This window comes from Eumetopias jubatus, unplaced genomic scaffold (genome assembly GCF_037043125.1).
Source record: "Eumetopias jubatus isolate StellerSeaLion01/CBP00866 unplaced genomic scaffold, mEumJub1_p1.0 scaffold_2, whole genome shotgun sequence".
Lineage (NCBI taxonomy): Eukaryota > Metazoa > Chordata > Mammalia > Carnivora > Otariidae > Eumetopias > Eumetopias jubatus.
In genome coordinates, this window is record NW_028274808.1 from 170,607,345 (window position 1) to 170,625,590 (window position 18,246).

The 18,246-nt window shown below is 38.6% G+C and overlaps 1 protein-coding gene across 2 annotated transcripts in view; it reads left to right on the forward strand.

Moving 5' to 3' along the window:
* The first annotated feature begins 8,053 nt into the window (after positions 1-8,053).
* TLR1 (toll like receptor 1) overlaps positions 8,054-18,246 on the forward strand; it is a 30,554-nt gene continuing 20,361 nt past the window's right edge. Inside the window, exons 1-3 of one of the 2 annotated variants that reach the window (XM_028126680.2) lie at positions 8,054-8,141; positions 10,281-12,891; positions 12,976-16,583. In XM_028126680.2, the coding sequence (XP_027982481.1) occupies positions 10,348-12,732 (2,385 nt within the window). In that variant the 5' untranslated portion in view covers positions 8,054-8,141; positions 10,281-10,347 and the 3' untranslated portion in view covers positions 12,733-12,891; positions 12,976-16,583. Of the gene's footprint in view, positions 8,142-10,280; positions 12,892-12,975; positions 16,584-18,246 lie in introns of those variants that run through there. The other variant, XM_088021219.1, reaches the window with a different exon arrangement.

The following is an 18,246-nucleotide window of genomic DNA, read 5'->3' on the forward strand; positions in this document are numbered from 1 at the left end:
ATACCTGAGACAGGCAGAGTGTGACATTCCTCAAGGAACTCACAACTGCCTTAATGTGAATGCTTTGCTAGAGGCAAAATGCAAGCTTAGATTGACAATAGCCAGATCTCCAGGATCCTAGTAAGTCTTCTTTAACATATGAAAAGCGTTTTGGAAACTTCCTCTGTCTTTACCGCCCAGTTTAAAAGTATATAATGAAGCCTTCCTCACAATCCCAATGCAGCTCTTCCTGCCCACAGTGTCCTGTCCCAGAAACATCTCAAGACTGCTTTCTTGACCATTTGCTCCTGGCCCACATCACATCAGTAGATAGATATTTACTGACATGAAAAGATATTTATGATGTATTATAAATTAAGTAAAAGAGATAACAAAACAGCATACATAGTCTAAAGCCATTTGAGTGTGTGTGTGTGTGTGTGTGTGTGTGTAAAGTGGTACAAACTTTCTGAACAACAGTTTAGTAGCCATCAAGACTGCTAATTCATGTTATTTACATAAAAAAAGTCTGCATTTTGCTACAAAAATGATACTGGTGTATCTCTCTATGGTGAGATTATTGTTGATTTAATTTTTTTCTTTTCATTGATTTATATTTTCTGATTTCTTTTCAGTAAACATTTATTACTTGGATAATAAAAAAATTAACTAAAAAATTATGCTTGGAAAGAACATATACACATATATTTCTCGGACCTTGTTACAGAGAAGAATTTTCTAAACCTAGAAGCAATGTAGCAGTGGTCTGCTGGAGTTTGTATATGTTGTGAGAGCCAACTGTTAAATATTCAGAAATTTTGCAAGCAAGTCAGTTGGCGGCTAGAAATCAACTATTGTGGAAAGGTTTACAGGTAAGATATTGGCAAGTGCTACAAAGCAGGCTTTTTTGGGGGGGTGGTGAGTAATTTGGTTTACTAGAACACAACTGAATGATAGTGATAGCAAAGAAAAAGTCAACTTACTTGTTTATATAAAAATATGTATTTATTGATTCAAAAGATCATGAAATGAGAAGTAAATAACGGGGGAAGACGTTTGCAAAAAGTTTGACAGAGAGTTAGTGTCAGGAACATAAAAGAGAATGTATAATTAAATAGAACCTGATAGAGAAATGGGCAAATGATGTGAATAGTTAATTCACTAAAAGGTACAAATTGGCAATAAACATGAAACACCATCTGAGACACTTATAATAAAAAGGAAATAAAAATGAAACAATAACAAGATATCCTCTTCATGTATGAAATTGTCTCCAAAATGCTACTTTGGTGGAGAATGTGGAGAGTATTCTGACACCCTTGGGGGCAGGCAAATCGGCACAAACTTAACAGAGAGCACTTTGGCAGTTATGCATCAAGAACATAAAGTTGTCCATGCCCTTTAACCTATTCATTCCTTTCAAACGTTCATCCTTAGACAACCGTAAAAAACTGCAACCAAGTTTGTGTACAAAGGTGCTTGTTGACATTTTACGAAACTGAAAGAGGGAACCTCTCATCAGGTAAATAGCTGGAGACAAGGCTGGCCTTGGCCTATAATTTACTCAGGTGGCCGTTTCAAAACTCTGGCTGTAAAACTTTAAGTAATTAAGGCAGAATTAATTTTAAGGCAAATGTCCAAGTGATGCCATTTTTATTCCCAGCCGGCTTGATGCGGCACAATTTGAGCTCCAGGGTCAGGTGGGTAGGCAGAACAGTGGTGTGAAAAAAATAGGGAGGGCAGGAAGGAAGCAGAGGCACAGTCCCCAAAGCAGGGCACTGTGGTCATAGCATTGTCCTCTTTCTCATTGATTAAGAAACCATATTCTCTACCCCTTCCTGATAAAAGCACTAAACAAACAAGGACTAGATGGAAACTTCTTCAACCTGGTAAAAAGTATCAATGAAACACTCATAGCTAACATCATCCTTAATGATGAAATACTCAAAACTTTCCCCCTAACATCAGGAACAAGATGAGGATGTCTGGTCTCACCACTTCTGTTCGACATTGTCCTAGAAATGCTAGCCATGACAATGAGGCAAGAACATATTATAAAACGGCATCCATATTGGGAAGAAAGATGATATTTTACAGATGACATGATCTTGTTTGTAGAAATATTTAGGAAACCACTAAAAAACTAATTAGAACTAACAAACAGTTTCCGCAAGGTTGCAGAGAAGATGTACAAAAGGCCAATCTGCACATGAAAAGATGCTCCACATCATTAGGCATCAGGGAAATGCAAAATAAAACCATAATGAGATACCACTTCATTCCCACTAAGAAGGCTATAATAAAAGTCAGATAATAACAAGTGTTAGCAAGGATGTGGGGAATTTAGAAGACTTACACACTGCTGGTGGGAACGTAAAATGGTGCAGCTGCTTTGGAAACAGCCCAGAACTTTCCAAAAGGCTAAACATAGTTACCATATGATGCAGCAATTCTACCCCTAGATATATACCCAAGAGAAAATATGTCTATAGAAAAACCTGTACACAATATTCACAGCATTATTCATAAAAGCTGTTAAGTGCAAGCAACCCAATCATCCATCAACTGACAAATAAGAAAACGTGGGATATCCATACAATAGAAAATTATTTAACAGCAAAAAAAATGAAACACTGATACCAGCCTAACATGGATAAAACTTGAAAACATCAAGGTAAGTGAAAGAAACCAATTACAAAGAAATACATATAGATTCCATTTACATGAAATGTCCAGAATAGGCAAATCTATAGGGATTAGTACAATGTATCATGATTTTCTAAGGCTGGGGCATATGTAGGAGTGAAGGGTGACAGTGAAGAGGTGTGGTGTATCTCTTTAGGGTGATGAAGTCTTCTAAATTGATTGTGATAATGGTCGCACTATACGAATTACTTAAAGCCATTGAATTATATACTTTAAATGGGTGAACTTTTTTTATGGTATGTGAATTATATCTCAATAAAGCTTTTGTTTAAAAAAGAAGAAAACAACTACAGGTCAAATCTAATTGGCAGGATATTTACAATGCCCTAGATCCAAAAGGAAATGCCTGGGTAGGGGGTGGGCAGAAACTGCTATTGAGAGTAGGTAAGGAGAGCCTAGAGTCTAAGATAAGGAAGCTCTACCTGGAGTTCATTCTCGGGGCTGCTATTAACTAGACTTAGGCTTGTCCTCATTTGCATGGCTGTGATGACTGCATCTAGACCTGGGCTCTCCCATAGGGTAGCCACCAGCCCAGTGTGACCATTGAGCACCTGAAATGCGGGTAGTCCAAATGAGATGTGCTGTAGGTATAAGACACACACTGGATTTTTAAGACTTAGAATAAAGCACATATAAAAGATCTCATTAGTAATGTTTTATATTGATTGCATGTTGAAGTAATATTTTGGACCTATTAGGTTAAGTAAAATATTTAAAATTTTACAAAGAAGCCATATTCTCTGAGAATTAAAGTTTTTTTTAAGGACATGTGGATCCATGCATGATTACAAGTAGACATGATTACAAGTTCATCCAATGCCAAGAGGGAGGAAAATAAGAGGCAGGTGGGCAACTCAGAGTGGTGGGGAGGAGTTGGAGGGGAAGCACAGGACGGTAGAATATTCAAGTGCCCCCTCTCTGCACCTGGTTCACAGTCAAGTATCTTTGGGAGCCAGAAGCTGAATCCTTAGTCAAAGATGACCCTCATTTCCTGTTAGGGGTCCGAGGGAAGAAATGGTTGACATGGAGGAGAAGGAGGTTCATTCTTTCAGCTTCAGAAATATATTTATAGACACATTTCCCCTACTGAATCGTGACGGGGTAGGCGGAAACACAGAGAGAGTGACAGCGAGAGGGAAGTTGGCCTTGCTCACTGTGGAAGAAAAAGCTGATGACAGCAAAAAACTGTATCCAGTCTATGACCGCACATCATGGAGTCCCAGGTTGGGGACACGTTCTGAGGCAGACAGTGGGCATTTCTTAGCCTTGTCTGCCCATCTGTTATTGTTGCTTTTTGTTATTTTAAAAGAGTGGAGCTGTCAGGATGGATTCCTTGAGTGTGCAGGTAACTAACCCGAAGGAGATGTCTTAGACCTTATTGGACAAAAGAGATTATTAGATAGCATGTTTTTCACATGGAGTTTTGAAAAATCACTTTTTGAAGAAAGTTTGAAAATATCAGTGGAAAAAATCTGAGCACACGTTTTCTCTGAAAACCAATTTGTTAAAGAAAAAGACATGATTGGCATCCATTCTATATCAGCACATGAATGATCTTCCCTCTTTATGAGTTTGAGCAGAACTTTGATCTTGAACCCTTCCTCTTTCCTCTCTCAGTCACTTTTAAAAGTGGACTGATCAAGAGGCAAGATGAAAAGCAAAGCACCTGATGTAAACCCGGACCTGTACTCCATCAATCAGCACAGCTGCAACCATACGCATTTTGAATTCAGTCAATAATCATTTGTGGTTATTAACACCACCTCCTTCATTTCGTTAGTCGACAAGAGTGAGCTGACTATAGGGAAATAGAGAACCACAAAAATTCTGTTTAAATACAGGGCGCCTGGGTGACTCAGTCGGTTAAGCAACTACCTTCGGCTCAGGTTATGCTCCTGGAGTCCCGGGATCGAGTCCCGCATTGGGCTCCCTGCTCGGCGAGGGGCCTGCTTCTCCCTCTAACCCTCCACACTCTCATGTACTCTCTCTCTCTCATTCTCTCTCAAAAATAAATAAAATCTTAAAAAAAAAAAATACAGGTCTATCAGTCAACCCGCCAGGCCCTATTCTACATGTGAATAGAAGAAAATAGGTTTATACGTAGTATGTAATTTCAGTGGGATTCAGTAGATGGCATAAAAGAGTTTTTCTCTCCACCCCCTAACATTTAAATGTAATTACTAGTGAAATCAATGTTTGAGGAAGTACTTAAATTTCCTACAGACTGCCAACGTGACAGACGGGCAGGTTGTGTTGGTAAGCAACATTTTTTTTTTAATTCTATAAAAGAAAATAAATGGTCTATCTAGTTGTTTTGGACACAAAAATCTCAAAAGTCTCTATGATTAAGACATACTGTGGGTTTGGGGTGTTTTTCTAAATATATTATTGCTCATATGTGCTTACTGTGGTTTGAACTACCATTTGTTCCTCAGTTTCTCATCCTAACTCAGAGAAAGGGGTGTGTGTGTGTGTGTGTGTGTGTGTGTGTGTGTGTGTGTGTGTTTGTTTTTCTTTGTGTGTCATTTGTTTTTCTTTGGATGACACCTCATCTCATGCATGGCTTGCATTCAGAAACTGTATCTGAGTCGGGAGAGGAATATTTGGATCGCAACGTCTCACGGTTTTTTTACAGAGCCACTAGCTGTTGGTCTCAGGTGGCACTGGTCTTCAACCTATTGCTCCCAGTTCTCCCTTTGCAGTGAGAATGCTGAGGAAGATGTGGGTGTAGGTAAATTACTCCTGGAGGCAGTGCTGCTGAACAACCTCTCTGTTTTTATGGACAGGTTGATTTTAATTTTTCCTCTGGGCTGTTCCCACTAAATATTCTTTTCCGTTTTCTCAAGCCACTGAGACTATTCTGGGTGCTACTAGTCAGGTGCAACTGTAGATTTTGAAAATGTTTCCCAGGCTACACCCAATTTGATCAAAAGAATTGAAAATAAGTACATCTTTACAATAAAAAGCAGAAGTTTACAAAACCACATACGAAATAATGCCAAAACACTCTTGAACTGGTTCTGATCCTTTCAACCTAAAAGCTAGTTGGCCTTGTGTAGAGAAGACTCACAATTACTATTTGTGGTATTGAACTTAATAGGCCAGGTTGATTGTATGGATTTTACTCATGAAGTCAAGTCAAAGTCCTGATTTTATTACACCAATCTCTAAAGACAACTCAAATGTATTGATGCATTGTATCATATAAAGTGAAGCCAACTCTATCATAATCATTAAAATTGACATAAACACACCTAGAGATACTTCTATACTTTTGAATAAATCTTCCTTTTACTAACCAAGTTAGCAAATAATTATTTTATTTGGTAGTAAAATAGTTTGGAGATTCAGTGCTGGCCATCAGGACTTCGATTAAAAAAAAATTGATTTTCGCTGATTTAGCAAGTTTGGTATATGAAATTTAAAGATCCCGTAAGTACCCAAAAGTCAATTCCTCATGTGTACAATACTTTCACTTCTTAATCACAGAAATAAAAGTGGTTTCATAAACCGAGTACTTTAAATTGACGATTATAAAGGGAAGGACAGAATGGAGGCTGGGAAAATAGAGGCTATTTAAGTCAATTAATTTAGCTAGATAGAAAACTGAAGCCGTGCTTTCAGTAAATGCTCGAGATAGGCAGTTTTTTAAGAAAAGAAGGACAACTTTTGTCGTCTTGTTTGTGGAGGGTTCACTGTGTGCTAAGTAGGCACTCATGTCCATGCATGGGGCCCTGTCTCTGTTCCTTGTCTCTCTTGTCACTCTCCTGAACCATGCCTGATTATGCTGATCACTGCTTACCTTCAACCCTAGAGTTGGCCAGAAGTTAGAAAGATCCCCAGATTTGGATTCAGGCTAAGGAATAAGACAAGAAATCCCATGTGAACCTTAAATCCAAGCCACTTTTACTTTGACCTAGCTTTTACTAGCTGGTTCTGTTTTGAGAGATTGGGCACTGGCCCAGACAGTAATTGGGTATAATTTTGATTCTTACTTAAGTATTTTTACTTGTATGAGTAGCTCTTTCAGGAAGCTGGAGAGAAAAAAATTGGGAAATTTCTGGGTCTTTCAGCCAAATATAACCAATGCCATAAAAATGCCACCTTTACTTTTTTTTTAATTTAGACCTTAAGTATAGTTGACATACAATGTTATATTAATTTCAGGTGTACAACCTAGTGATTCAGCAATTCTATACAATAAACTGTGCTCACCATAAGTATAATTACCATCTGTCACCATAAAATGTTATTACAATATTATTGACTATAGTTCTAAGGCTGTACTTTTCATCCCAGTGACTTATTTATTTTATAACTGGAAGTTGGTATCTCTTATTCCCCTTCAGCTATTTTGCCCATCCTCCCAACCCTGTTCCCTTTGGCAACCACCAGTTTATTCTCTGTATTTATGATTCTATTTCTGTTTTTTCTTTGTTTTGTTTTTTAGATTCACATATAAGTGAAATCACATGGTATTTGTTTTTCTCTGTTTGACTTATTTTACTTAGCATAATATCCTTTAGGTCCATCCATGTTGTTGTAAATGGCAAGATCTCATTCTTTTTAATGGCTGAGTAATATTCCATTGTGTATATATATTTTTCCGTGTGTGTGTGTGTGTGTGTGTGTGTGTGTGTGTGTGTGTATCTTCTTTATCCATTCATCTATCAGTGGACACTTGGGTTGCTTCCATATCTTGGCTATTGTAAATAATGCTGAAATAAACATAGGACTGCATTTATCTTTTCGAATAGTGTTTTCATTTTCTTTGGGTAAATACCCAGTAGTGGATTATTGGATCATATGGTATTTCTTTTTTTTTTTTTAAGGTTTTATTTATTTATTTGAGAGAGGGGGGGAAGGAGAGAGAGAGAGGGAGGGAGAGAGAGAGGGAGAGAGGGAAAGAATGAGCAGGGGAAGGGGCAGAGGGACAAGCAGACTCCCTGCTGAACATGGAGCCCATTGTGGGGCTCCTTCTCAGGACCCTGAGATTGTGACTTGAGCCAAAGGCAGACACTTAACCAACTGAGCCACCCAGGTGCCCCCGGATCATATGGTATTTCTACCTTTAATCCTTTGGGGAAACTCCATACTGTTTTCCACAGTAGCTGCACCAATGTACATTCCCACCAACAGTGTATAACAGTTCTCTTTTCTCCACATCCTTGCCAACACTTCTTATTTTTTGTCTTTTTTATATTAGCCATTCTGACACGTGCAAAGTGATATCTCATTATGGTTTTGATTTGCATTTCATTGATGGTTAGTGGTGTTAAGCATCTTTTCATGTGTCTTTTGGATGCCACCTTTCCTTTTAACATGCATTTTAATGGCTGGGTTCCTTTCCTCGCACAGAGTTTACATGAATGGTGACGAAAGGGGTATACTGGGCCATCTCATATGTTTGAAGAAATCAAAATAACCAAGGCATCACTGGATACCTCTACAAAAGGGTAAGTCCAAACAGTGCTCCAAATACTACATGTACCTTGAGGAATTTTTACAACTTAGAGTTTTTTCTGGGACTTTAATTACTGAGGTCCTTTTGTGCCCACTGAGAGATGTGAGGGGATATGTGAAGAGGAATTTGACTCTTTGCTGATATTGATGGCTTGCCTGTCTAATGCAGACCCAAGAGATTGAATAATTTCCCTGAAAGATCCATGTAGCTATGTAGCCCCAGCTGAAGGGGTCTGGGTGGGGCAGATTAGGGGGATGTGGATCACACTCTAGGGTTCATCCCAACACAACTCCCTCTGGTCTCCCGTGTCATTAGAATCTTGATAACAAAATAGGTCTGGGCTACAGTGGGTTGATAACTAGTGCAATAAGCATAACCTAGAATAACGCCTAGCACTTCATAGGGAATAAATTCATATTTGATGGATGAACAAAATTTTTCTGAAGAGGAGGAAACTACTATCCTTGCAGCGTTTCAGTGCTCACCATTCCCTCATGACTCTCAAACTAGAATCTCAACTCCTTGCAATGATCTGCATCTTGTACAATCTTGGCTCTACTTCCTCTCATCCTCATTCATTCCATACTAACATTGACCACCTTACTATGCCTCAGATAAGCCAGCCTCAGTCCCATCTCAGGACTTTTGTACTTGCCTTTTTCTTTGTCAGAAATGCTTTCCCCCCAGATCTTCCCATAGATTACTCATTCACTCCATTCTGGTTTACACCACAATGGCAACTTCTCAGAAAAGTCCTCTCTGACCAATCAATCTAAAAAATCCACCAACTGCTGTTACATACCTACCATTATTCTTGATTCATTTACTCTGCTCAATTTTTCTTTCTTTTTTTTTTTTTTTGAGAGAGCACATGCAAGCTGGGGTGGACAGACGGAGAGGAGAGGGAGAGACTCTTAAGCAGGTTCCATGCTCAGCACAGAGCCCAAGACGGGGCTCAGTCCCACAGCCTGAGCTAAAACCAAGAGTTGGGTGCTCAACCGATGGAGCCATCCAGGTGCCCCTCTGCTTAAATTTTCTATATAATATTTAATACTACATGAAATTACATTTAGTCATTTATTTTCCATCTCCCCACTAGATAATAAGCTCCTTGAGAATTAGGGCTTTATTTTGTTCACTGTTTTATCTCTAGTTTCTAAAACATGGCCAGTAGATTATCAGTAAATAGTGGTTGAATAAATAAATGGATGAATAAATGGATTTTCTGAGAGACCTTTTATCATGATCTAATTACCTTTTGAATAAGACCAAAGTTAGTCATGAAACCACGTGTAGGTAATAGAAAGTAATGCAAGAAGAGTCCAAATTGAACCCCATGGGAAAGGAACTCTTAAGAAAGCCATGAGGTGGTGCATGTCAAAGGTAGAAAAATACACCAGCCGTGAATCCTAGCTTGAGTTCTATATGATCTCGGGAGGGTTGGGGTCAGTGGACTTTCCATAAATAAGTAAAACCATCTGTATTAGTATCCTGTGGCTGCTATAACAAGTAACCATAAACTTGGTGGCTACAAACAAAAGAAATTCATTCTCTCGTGGTTCTGGAGACCAGAAGTCTAAAATCAAGGTGTTGGTAGCACTAAACTCTCCCTAAAATCTCTTCCAACTTCCAGTACTATCAGTATTCCTTGGTTTGTGGGTGTATCTGCTCCAGTCTCTGCCTCCTTCAGATGGCCTTCTCTGTGTCTCTGTTGTCTCCATCAAATATCCCTCTGCCTTTCTTTTATGAGAACACTTGTCACTGGATTTAAAGACCAGCTGGATAATCCAGGATGATCCCCTCATCTACAGATCCTTAACCTAATTATCTCTACAAAGACCCTTTTTCCAAATTAGGTAATATTCACAGTTTCTGGTGATTAGGACAGGGTTAGAAGGTGGATATATCCTTTGGGTGGAGCCACCATTCAACCCATTACACCTTCCATATTAAAAGTTATTTGATTAGAGGTAGTATAATTTTTTATCAATACGTATATTTCCCTGGTTTCAGTTATGTGACTCCAAAAACACAGCCTTCATTTTATGAGTCTCTAGGAAAAAATGTTTGTCAGCCATGCCTAGTTTAATACAGTCATTTAAAGTGTTTTGTTTTGTTTTGTTTTTTTAAGGATCTGTACCTGTATCGAGATGCTCTGAGGAATAGCAACAACGCTTAGGAATGTCTAGTGTTACAAAATGATGAAAACTAATTCTAGCATCTTCCATTTTGCCATAATCGTCATGTTAATATTTGAGATCAGAATCCAATTGTCAGATGAAAGTGAATTTCTAGTTAACAGATCAAACACAGGTCTCTTTCATGTTCCCAAAGACCTATCCTTGAAAACAACAATCTTAGATATATCACAAAACTATATATCTGAGCTTCAGACTTCTGACATCCTATCATTATCAAAGCTGAGGATTTTAATAGTTTCTTATAATAGAATTCAACATCTTGATATCAGTGTTTTCAAATTCAACCAGGAATTGGAATACTTGGATTTGTCCCACAATGAGTTGGGGAAGATTTCTTGCCATCCTACTGTGAACCTTAAGCACTTAGACCTCTCGTTTAATGCATTTGATGATCTGCCCATATGCAAAGAGTTTGGCAACATGTCTCACCTGGAATTTCTGGGATTAAGTGCCACACAGTTACAAAAATCTAGCGTGTTTCCCATTGCTCCTTTGCATATAAGTAAGGTGTTACTGGTCTTAGGAGATGCTTACAGGGAAAAAGAAGATGCTGAGAGCCTTCGAAACCTTAACACAGAAAGTCTACACATTGTTTTCCCCAGAAGAAAGGAATTCAAGTTTACTTTGGATGTATCAGTCAGCACAGCAGTGCGTCTGGAACTATCTAATATCAAATGTGTGCTAGATGATAATGGATGTTCTTATTTCCAAAATGTTCTGTCAAAACTTCAAAAGAATTCAAGGTTATCAACTCTTACCTTAAACAACATTGAAACAACTTGGAATTTTTTCATTACGATCCTCCAGTTGGTTTGGCATACAGGCATAGAGTATTTCTCAATTTCAAATGTAAAACTACAAGATTACCTTACCATAAGATATTTTGATTATTCCAACACTTCACTGAAGGCCTTATCGATACACCATGTTGTCAGTGATGTGTTCACTTTGCCACAAAGTTATATCTATGGACTCTTTTCAAATATGAACATCCAAAATTTAACAGTGTCTGGTACACACATGATCCACATGGTTTGCCCATCCCAAATTAGCCCATTTCTGTATTTGGATTTTTCTAATAATCTCTTAACAGACATGATTTTTAAAAATTGTGGAAACTTGACTAAACTGGAGACACTTAATTTACGAATGAATCAATTAAAAGAATTTGCAATTATAGTTAATATGACCAAGGAAATGAAATCTCTACAACAATTGGATATTAGCCAGAATTCTCTGAGGTATGATGAAAATGAAGGAAATTGTGCTTGGGCTAAAAGTTTATTAAATTTAAATATGTCTTCAAACATACTTGCTGACTCTGTTTTCAGATGTTTACCTCCCAAGGTCAAGGTACTTGATCTTCACAATAACAGAATAAGGAGCATTCCTAAATCAATCATGAAACTAGAAGCTTTACAAGAACTCAATGTTGCTTCCAATTCTTTAGCCCACCTTCCTAACTGTGATGCTTTTAGCAGCCTTTCTGTACTGATTGTTGACTCTAATTCAATTTCCAACCCATCGGCTGATTTCTTCCAGAGCTGCCAAAAGATTAGGTCCATAAGAGCAGGGAACAATCCATTCCAATGTACATGTGAGCTAAGAGAATTTGTCCAAAGTCTAGGCCAAGTATCAAGTGAAGTGGTAGAGGGTTGGCCTGATTCTTATAAGTGTGACTCTCCAGAAAACTATAAGGGAACTCCACTGAAGGACTTTCACATATCTCAGTTATCCTGCAACACAACTCTGCTGCTTGTTACCATTGGGGTCACTGTGCTGGTGTTGACTGTTACTGTGACTGCCCTCTGTATCTACTTTGATCTGCCCTGGTATCTCAGGATGGTGTGTCAGTGGACCCAGACCCGGCACAGGGCAAGGAACACACCCTTAGAAGAACTCCAAAGAACCCTCCAGTTCCATGCTTTTATTTCATACAGTGGGCATGATTCTGCCTGGGTGAAGAATGAATTACTACCAAACCTAGAAAAAGAAGATATAAGGATTTGTCTCCATGAGAGAAACTTTGTTCCTGGCAAGAGCATTGTGGAAAATATCATAAACTGCATTGAGAGAAGTTACAAGTCCATCTTTGTTTTGTCTCCCAACTTTGTCCAGAGTGAGTGGTGCCATTATGAACTCTACTTTGCCCACCACAATCTCTTTCATGAAGCTTTTGATAACTTAATCTTGATCTTGCTGGAACCCATTCCACAGTATTCCATTCCTAGCAGCTATCACAAGCTCAAAAATCTTATGGCACAAAGGACTTACTTGGAATGGCCCAAGGAGAAGAGCAAACATGGACTTTTTTGGGCTAACCTAAGAGCATCTATTAATATTAAATTGATGGAGCAAGCAAAAAAAATAGATCACACATAGATCTAAAACAATTCCTTTGCCGCTTTTGGAAAAACGTTGCTGCTTTTGGAGATTCCAACAGTGGTTATTTTGCATCAACACAAATCTAAATGCCATTTTGAATATATGATGTAGATAAGATGTGTACTTTCAGGCTCTCCAGTTCACCATTTATATATGGTAATAAAAATTAATACAATGATATAATTTTTATTTAAGTAGTTAACTTCTAACCCATGAGGAATTAATCTTTTTCTTTTCTAGGACTGAATTCATTGAATGCATCATGTAATCAAGACAAGTACCTATTTAAATAACTTTAGGGCGCCTGGGTGGCTCAGATGGTTAAGCGTCTGCCTTCGGCTCAGGTCATGATCCCAGGGTCCTGGGATCAAGCCCCACATCGGGCTCCTGGCTCAGTGAGGAGCCTGCTTCTCCCTGCTCATGCTTTCTCTCTCTCTCTCTCTCTGTATCTCTGTGTCTCAAATGAATAAATGAATGAATGAATGAATGAATGAATAAATAAATAAATAAATAAATAAATAAATAAATAACTTTAGTTTCTATAGCAGATATCTGTAGCTATTGGTGCCTTTCTTATTTTTACTCAGCATTTGTCCTTGCATGTTGAAGGCCACTTATTCCTAATGCTGCACTCTTTGCCTGGAGGGTTTTCTCCTGGCCATGAGAACCTACTTGGCTTACACAAAGGGCAATTTAGAAGTTCTGGAGATTTTTAAAAAGATTTATTTATTTGAGAGAGAGAGAGAGAGAGAGCACAAGTGGAAGGGGCAGAGGGAGAGGGAGAGAGAAATTCAGGCAGACTCTATGCTGAGCATGGAGCCCAACATGGGGCTTGATCTCAGGACCCTGAGATCACAACCTGAGCTGAAACCAAGAGTCACACTCTTAACCAACTGCGCCACCAGGCGCCCCAAGAAGTGCTGGAGATTTTTCTTGGAAGGAGCTCTCAATGAATATCAGGGACAGAATTGTTGGATAGACGCCCCAAATTTCTCACCCATTTTGGGGATAAATCTGAGGTGTGCTTTACACTATCCCTGAGTTCCCCAGTAGAATGGAATTCTAATTCTCCATGGTGGAAACAGCTTGATAAATGTATTTTTCATTGGCTTCCTTTCTATACTTATTCTCTACTATACTATTCTTATACTTATATACTCTATTCCTTCCTTTCTATACTTATCTCATATCCTCATTCCTCTAAGGGTGTTTTCTGAAATAAACTACTTGTAGTTGAATAATTGTCTCAGGGTCTGCACCTGGGGGAACCCAAACCAAGAGTTCTTGAATTACATCTCAGGCCAAATGGAAATTCTGAGTCTGGTTTTCTGTGGCTGGAGATCTTGCTGAGATTCTAGTTGCCTGACACCTAGCATGCACAAGAGACTTTGCTCTTTTGATCAGAAGGAGGAATATAGTCCATGTGTACTGTTTTTATGCATAGCATTCTTGTCTTTGGGAACTATTACACATGAGCAGGGCATAAGCAGGGCATGAGCAGATTGGAACATTGCAAGGAATGGGCTATATTAGATATATTTTCCTAGCATCATTTTATCAGATTTTTTTTATACTCATCAATCATTCTCCCGGTCTATCCTTTTAGTCCAGCTGCCAGCTCTGGGAAGGTATAATCAGATAGCATCTTGTCATAGCTGCACCACATATCTCTCACTTTATGCCCTGTGGCTTCAATGATACCCCTGCATGTGATGTTCATAGAAGCCCGTTCAGCCATTCTGGTATATGCACAAACCTGGAAGTGGCAGAGACATCCCCTAAGGAGATCCTTGACCACTTAAGGGAAGGGAGCCATTAGATAAATATTGCTTTCTTTTATTCTTGGGTTAACAAATGAGTTATGTTCTACACCATTCCTCAATGAGTCCCCAGTAGGACTGAGATTTACTCACTCTGAGATTGGCTTTTATCTTCTTCCTTGCCTCATTCTTCCCAGTTCCCTTACTCTTGATCCCTGACATTACTTCTCCAAATGACCTGTACACAAAGCTCTTGTCTCAGTTTCCACTTTTGGAAGAAGAAACCCAAATGAGACATGTACTAGTTGCTTCTTGCCCTAAGAAACTTAAAGTCAATCAGAGGCTATTACCTGAATCCAGATAACTAAAATAAAAATCAGTGAAGCAAAAAATATGCAATGGAAGTTCAGAAATATTTAGATTGAAAAGAAAAAGTCTTAGAAGTGATGGTCTTTCTATTGGGCACTGAAGGAAGATTTTAACTTTGGATTTTTCAATGTGTGATGATGAGGAATGGAAAGACCATTCTAAATAGAGAGATGAAGAGAACAAAGACAAGAATATCCAGGCCTATTTTGGGATTGGTGTCCCAATTTGACTGAGCCATGTAGTTTATGAAAAATGACAGTGAGATAAAAGCATGAAAAGTTAGATTAAGATCATATTGTCAAAGATCTTGAAAAGTTAAGCTATGGAGTTAGAATTTAGGGATGCAGAAAAATCATCATTTAAACTTTATGACGCATTATAGTGGAAGGGAAATTAAAACAATGAATATATGCTTAAAAATATATAAAAGTCCTTGTTCTGGGGCACCTGAGTAGTTCAGTCAGTTGAGCATCTGACTCTTGATTTCAGCTCAGGTTATGATCTCAGGGTCCTGAGGTTGAGCCCTGAATCAGGCTTCAGGTGGAATCTGCTTGAAATTCTTTCTCCCTCTCCCTCTGCCAACCCCCTCCCGCTCATGCTCTAAATAAATAAATAAAATCTTTTTTTTTTTTTTCCAGTCTCTTGTTCTGTAATGGAAGTTGCAATAGTTGTTAGGACTGGATTTTCCTGTTTTCTCTAGGATGATCGCACTTCCTATACTGAACTTCAAGATTTCATAATCAAGCTTCAATGCTCAGCACTAGTTGTGTATTACTTTGCTAGGGCTAATGTAAAAAAGTGCTACAACCTGAGTGGCCTAACCAACAGAAATGTATTGGCTCACAGTTCTGGAGGCTTGAAGTTCGATATTAAGGTGTTAGCAGGGTTGGTGCCTTTTGAGGGGTGGGAAGGAAGGATCTGTTCTAGGCCCCTTATCCTTGGCTTATAGGTGATCATCTGTAAGAGGGAATACATCTGATCCTTCCTTCTTGAGAGTAAGTGGAACTCATAATATATGAAAAACTCTCCAGAATCCTCTTCTAATCTTTAACTCCTCTCAGACTCTCCAACCCCATTTATTGGCTAGAAGTCAGCAAAGGGTTGCAAAACCAGTTATCTAGTCTCACACTTCACTCCAGAGACCTTAACCAAATTGATATTAAAACAGTGCCATTAAAAAAAAAAATGGCCCCATTTTTATCAGCCTGTTATACTAATAAGACTGCGGTGGAATGGACATTTTATAGAGTGATAATAGGAGGGCAAAGTAATTTGGCAATATATATATATATAAAGGGCTTTGGAATAACCATGTTCTTTGACCTATAATTCTACTTTAGAAATCTAGCCTAGGAAAATAAGTTGAAATGTGGACAAATATTTCTTACGAGTATTTTAATTGCAGAGTCATTGTTAACAGTGAAAAATTTGAAACATTCTAAACTTCCAACAATGGAGGAATGTGCTGTGTTTGTTTAATAACATTTTATCATCATTAAAAGTAGTGTATTGGGTTAAGGAGATAAATTTTGTTATGTGTTTTTTACCACAATCTAAAAAAATAATGTATAGGAAGTCTTTTTTATTAATATAAGGGAATGCTTATATTATAATATAAATGAAAAACATAGGATACAAAAGTATATGTACAGAATGGTTTCATATGTTAAAAATATGCAGAATAAAAGGTCTAGGTGAAAATATACAAAAACATCATCACTGCTTGCCTGTGGTTGGTTCTTGCTTTTGCTTTTATACTTTTCTGTACTTGAAAAATTTACAACCAACAAAAGGAAATGATAACAAAACTAAGTCTTCATTCACAGTGCACCTCTCCAGGAACAAAGGAGATTACTGGCGTCATTCTCCCCTGCCACGCCCCCAGCATAAACACAGAGCCACCTGAGGGAAGCAGCTCAGAAAGGACACTGGCTGCCTGACTTGCTTACAACAAGCCCCACCCCTCTGTGCTCTGGTGGGACTGCCCTTCTTAGTCCCAGTGCAGTGGTCCCCTCCCCAGAAAACCAGCACAAACCCTGCCCACACCATATCTCCTTACCCGAGAGTTCTGTACAGGTCTCAAGGAGACTACAGCATTTCACAAGGAGATCAGAGCACATCTAGTTAAAAGTTGCCATGTTCAGGCCAAGGACCAAACACTGCCTGCAGCAGGGAAGGAGGGCCTCAGCAGACAACTGGCCTGGAGGACATAGCAACCAAAACACAATAGCAGGGCACATTCAGCACACAGCAGAGACACTCCCTGAAGCACCAGGCCCTGGGCACTACGGGGCCTCTTCTTTATAAGGCCATTACATTCAGAAGCAGGAGACATAACTGGCTTTTAAAACACACAGAAGAAGGCAGAGACTTAGACAAAATGCCAAGACGGGAATTTTTCCCAAATAAAAAACAAGATAAGGCCACGGCCAGAGAACTAAGTGAAACAGATATAAGTAACATGCCTAATGGAGAATTTAAAGCAATAATCATAAGGATACTCACTGGGCTTGAAAAAAGAATAGAAGACATCAGTGAGACCCTTACCACAGAGATAAAAGAGTTAAAAAGGAATAAATCAGAAATGAAGAGTGCAATAAGCGAGATTGGAAACAGACTTGATGCAATAAACAGTGGGCTGGAGGAAGCAGAGGAACGAATTAGCGACCTAGAAGACAAAATATTGGAAAATAATGAAGCTGAACAAAAGAAAGAATTGTGCAACATGAGAATAGACTTAGAGAGCTCAGTGACTCCATCAAATGTAATAATATTCATATTACAGGAGTCCCAGAAGAAAAATAGAAAAGAAGGAAGAAAATTTATTTGAGGAAATAATAGCTGAAAACTTCCCTAATCTGGGGAAGGAAACAGACATCCAGATCCAGGAGGCACAGAGAACTCCCATCAAAATCAATAGAAGCAAGCCAACACCAAGACATATTGTAATTAAATTTGTAAAGTATAGTGATAAACAATTTTAAAAGCAGCAAGACAAAAGGAGTCCATAAATTATGAGGGAAAACCTATAAGGCTTAGCTGGAGTGTTCTCAACAGAAACTTGGCAAGCTAGATGGGGAGGGCCATGATATATTCAATGTGCCAAATGGGAAAAACCTGCAGCCAAGAATACTCTATCCAGTAAAGCTATCATTAGGGGTAGAAGGAGAGATAAAGAGTTTCCCAAACAAAAACCAAAGGAGTTTGTGACCACTATACGAGCCCTGCAAGAAATATTAAAGGGGACTTTGAGTGCAAAGGAAAGACCAAAGGTGACAAAGACAAGAAAGGATCAGAGAAAACCTCCAGAAACAACCACAAAACAAGCAATAAAATGGCAATAAATACATATCTATCAATAATTACTTTGAATGTTAATGGA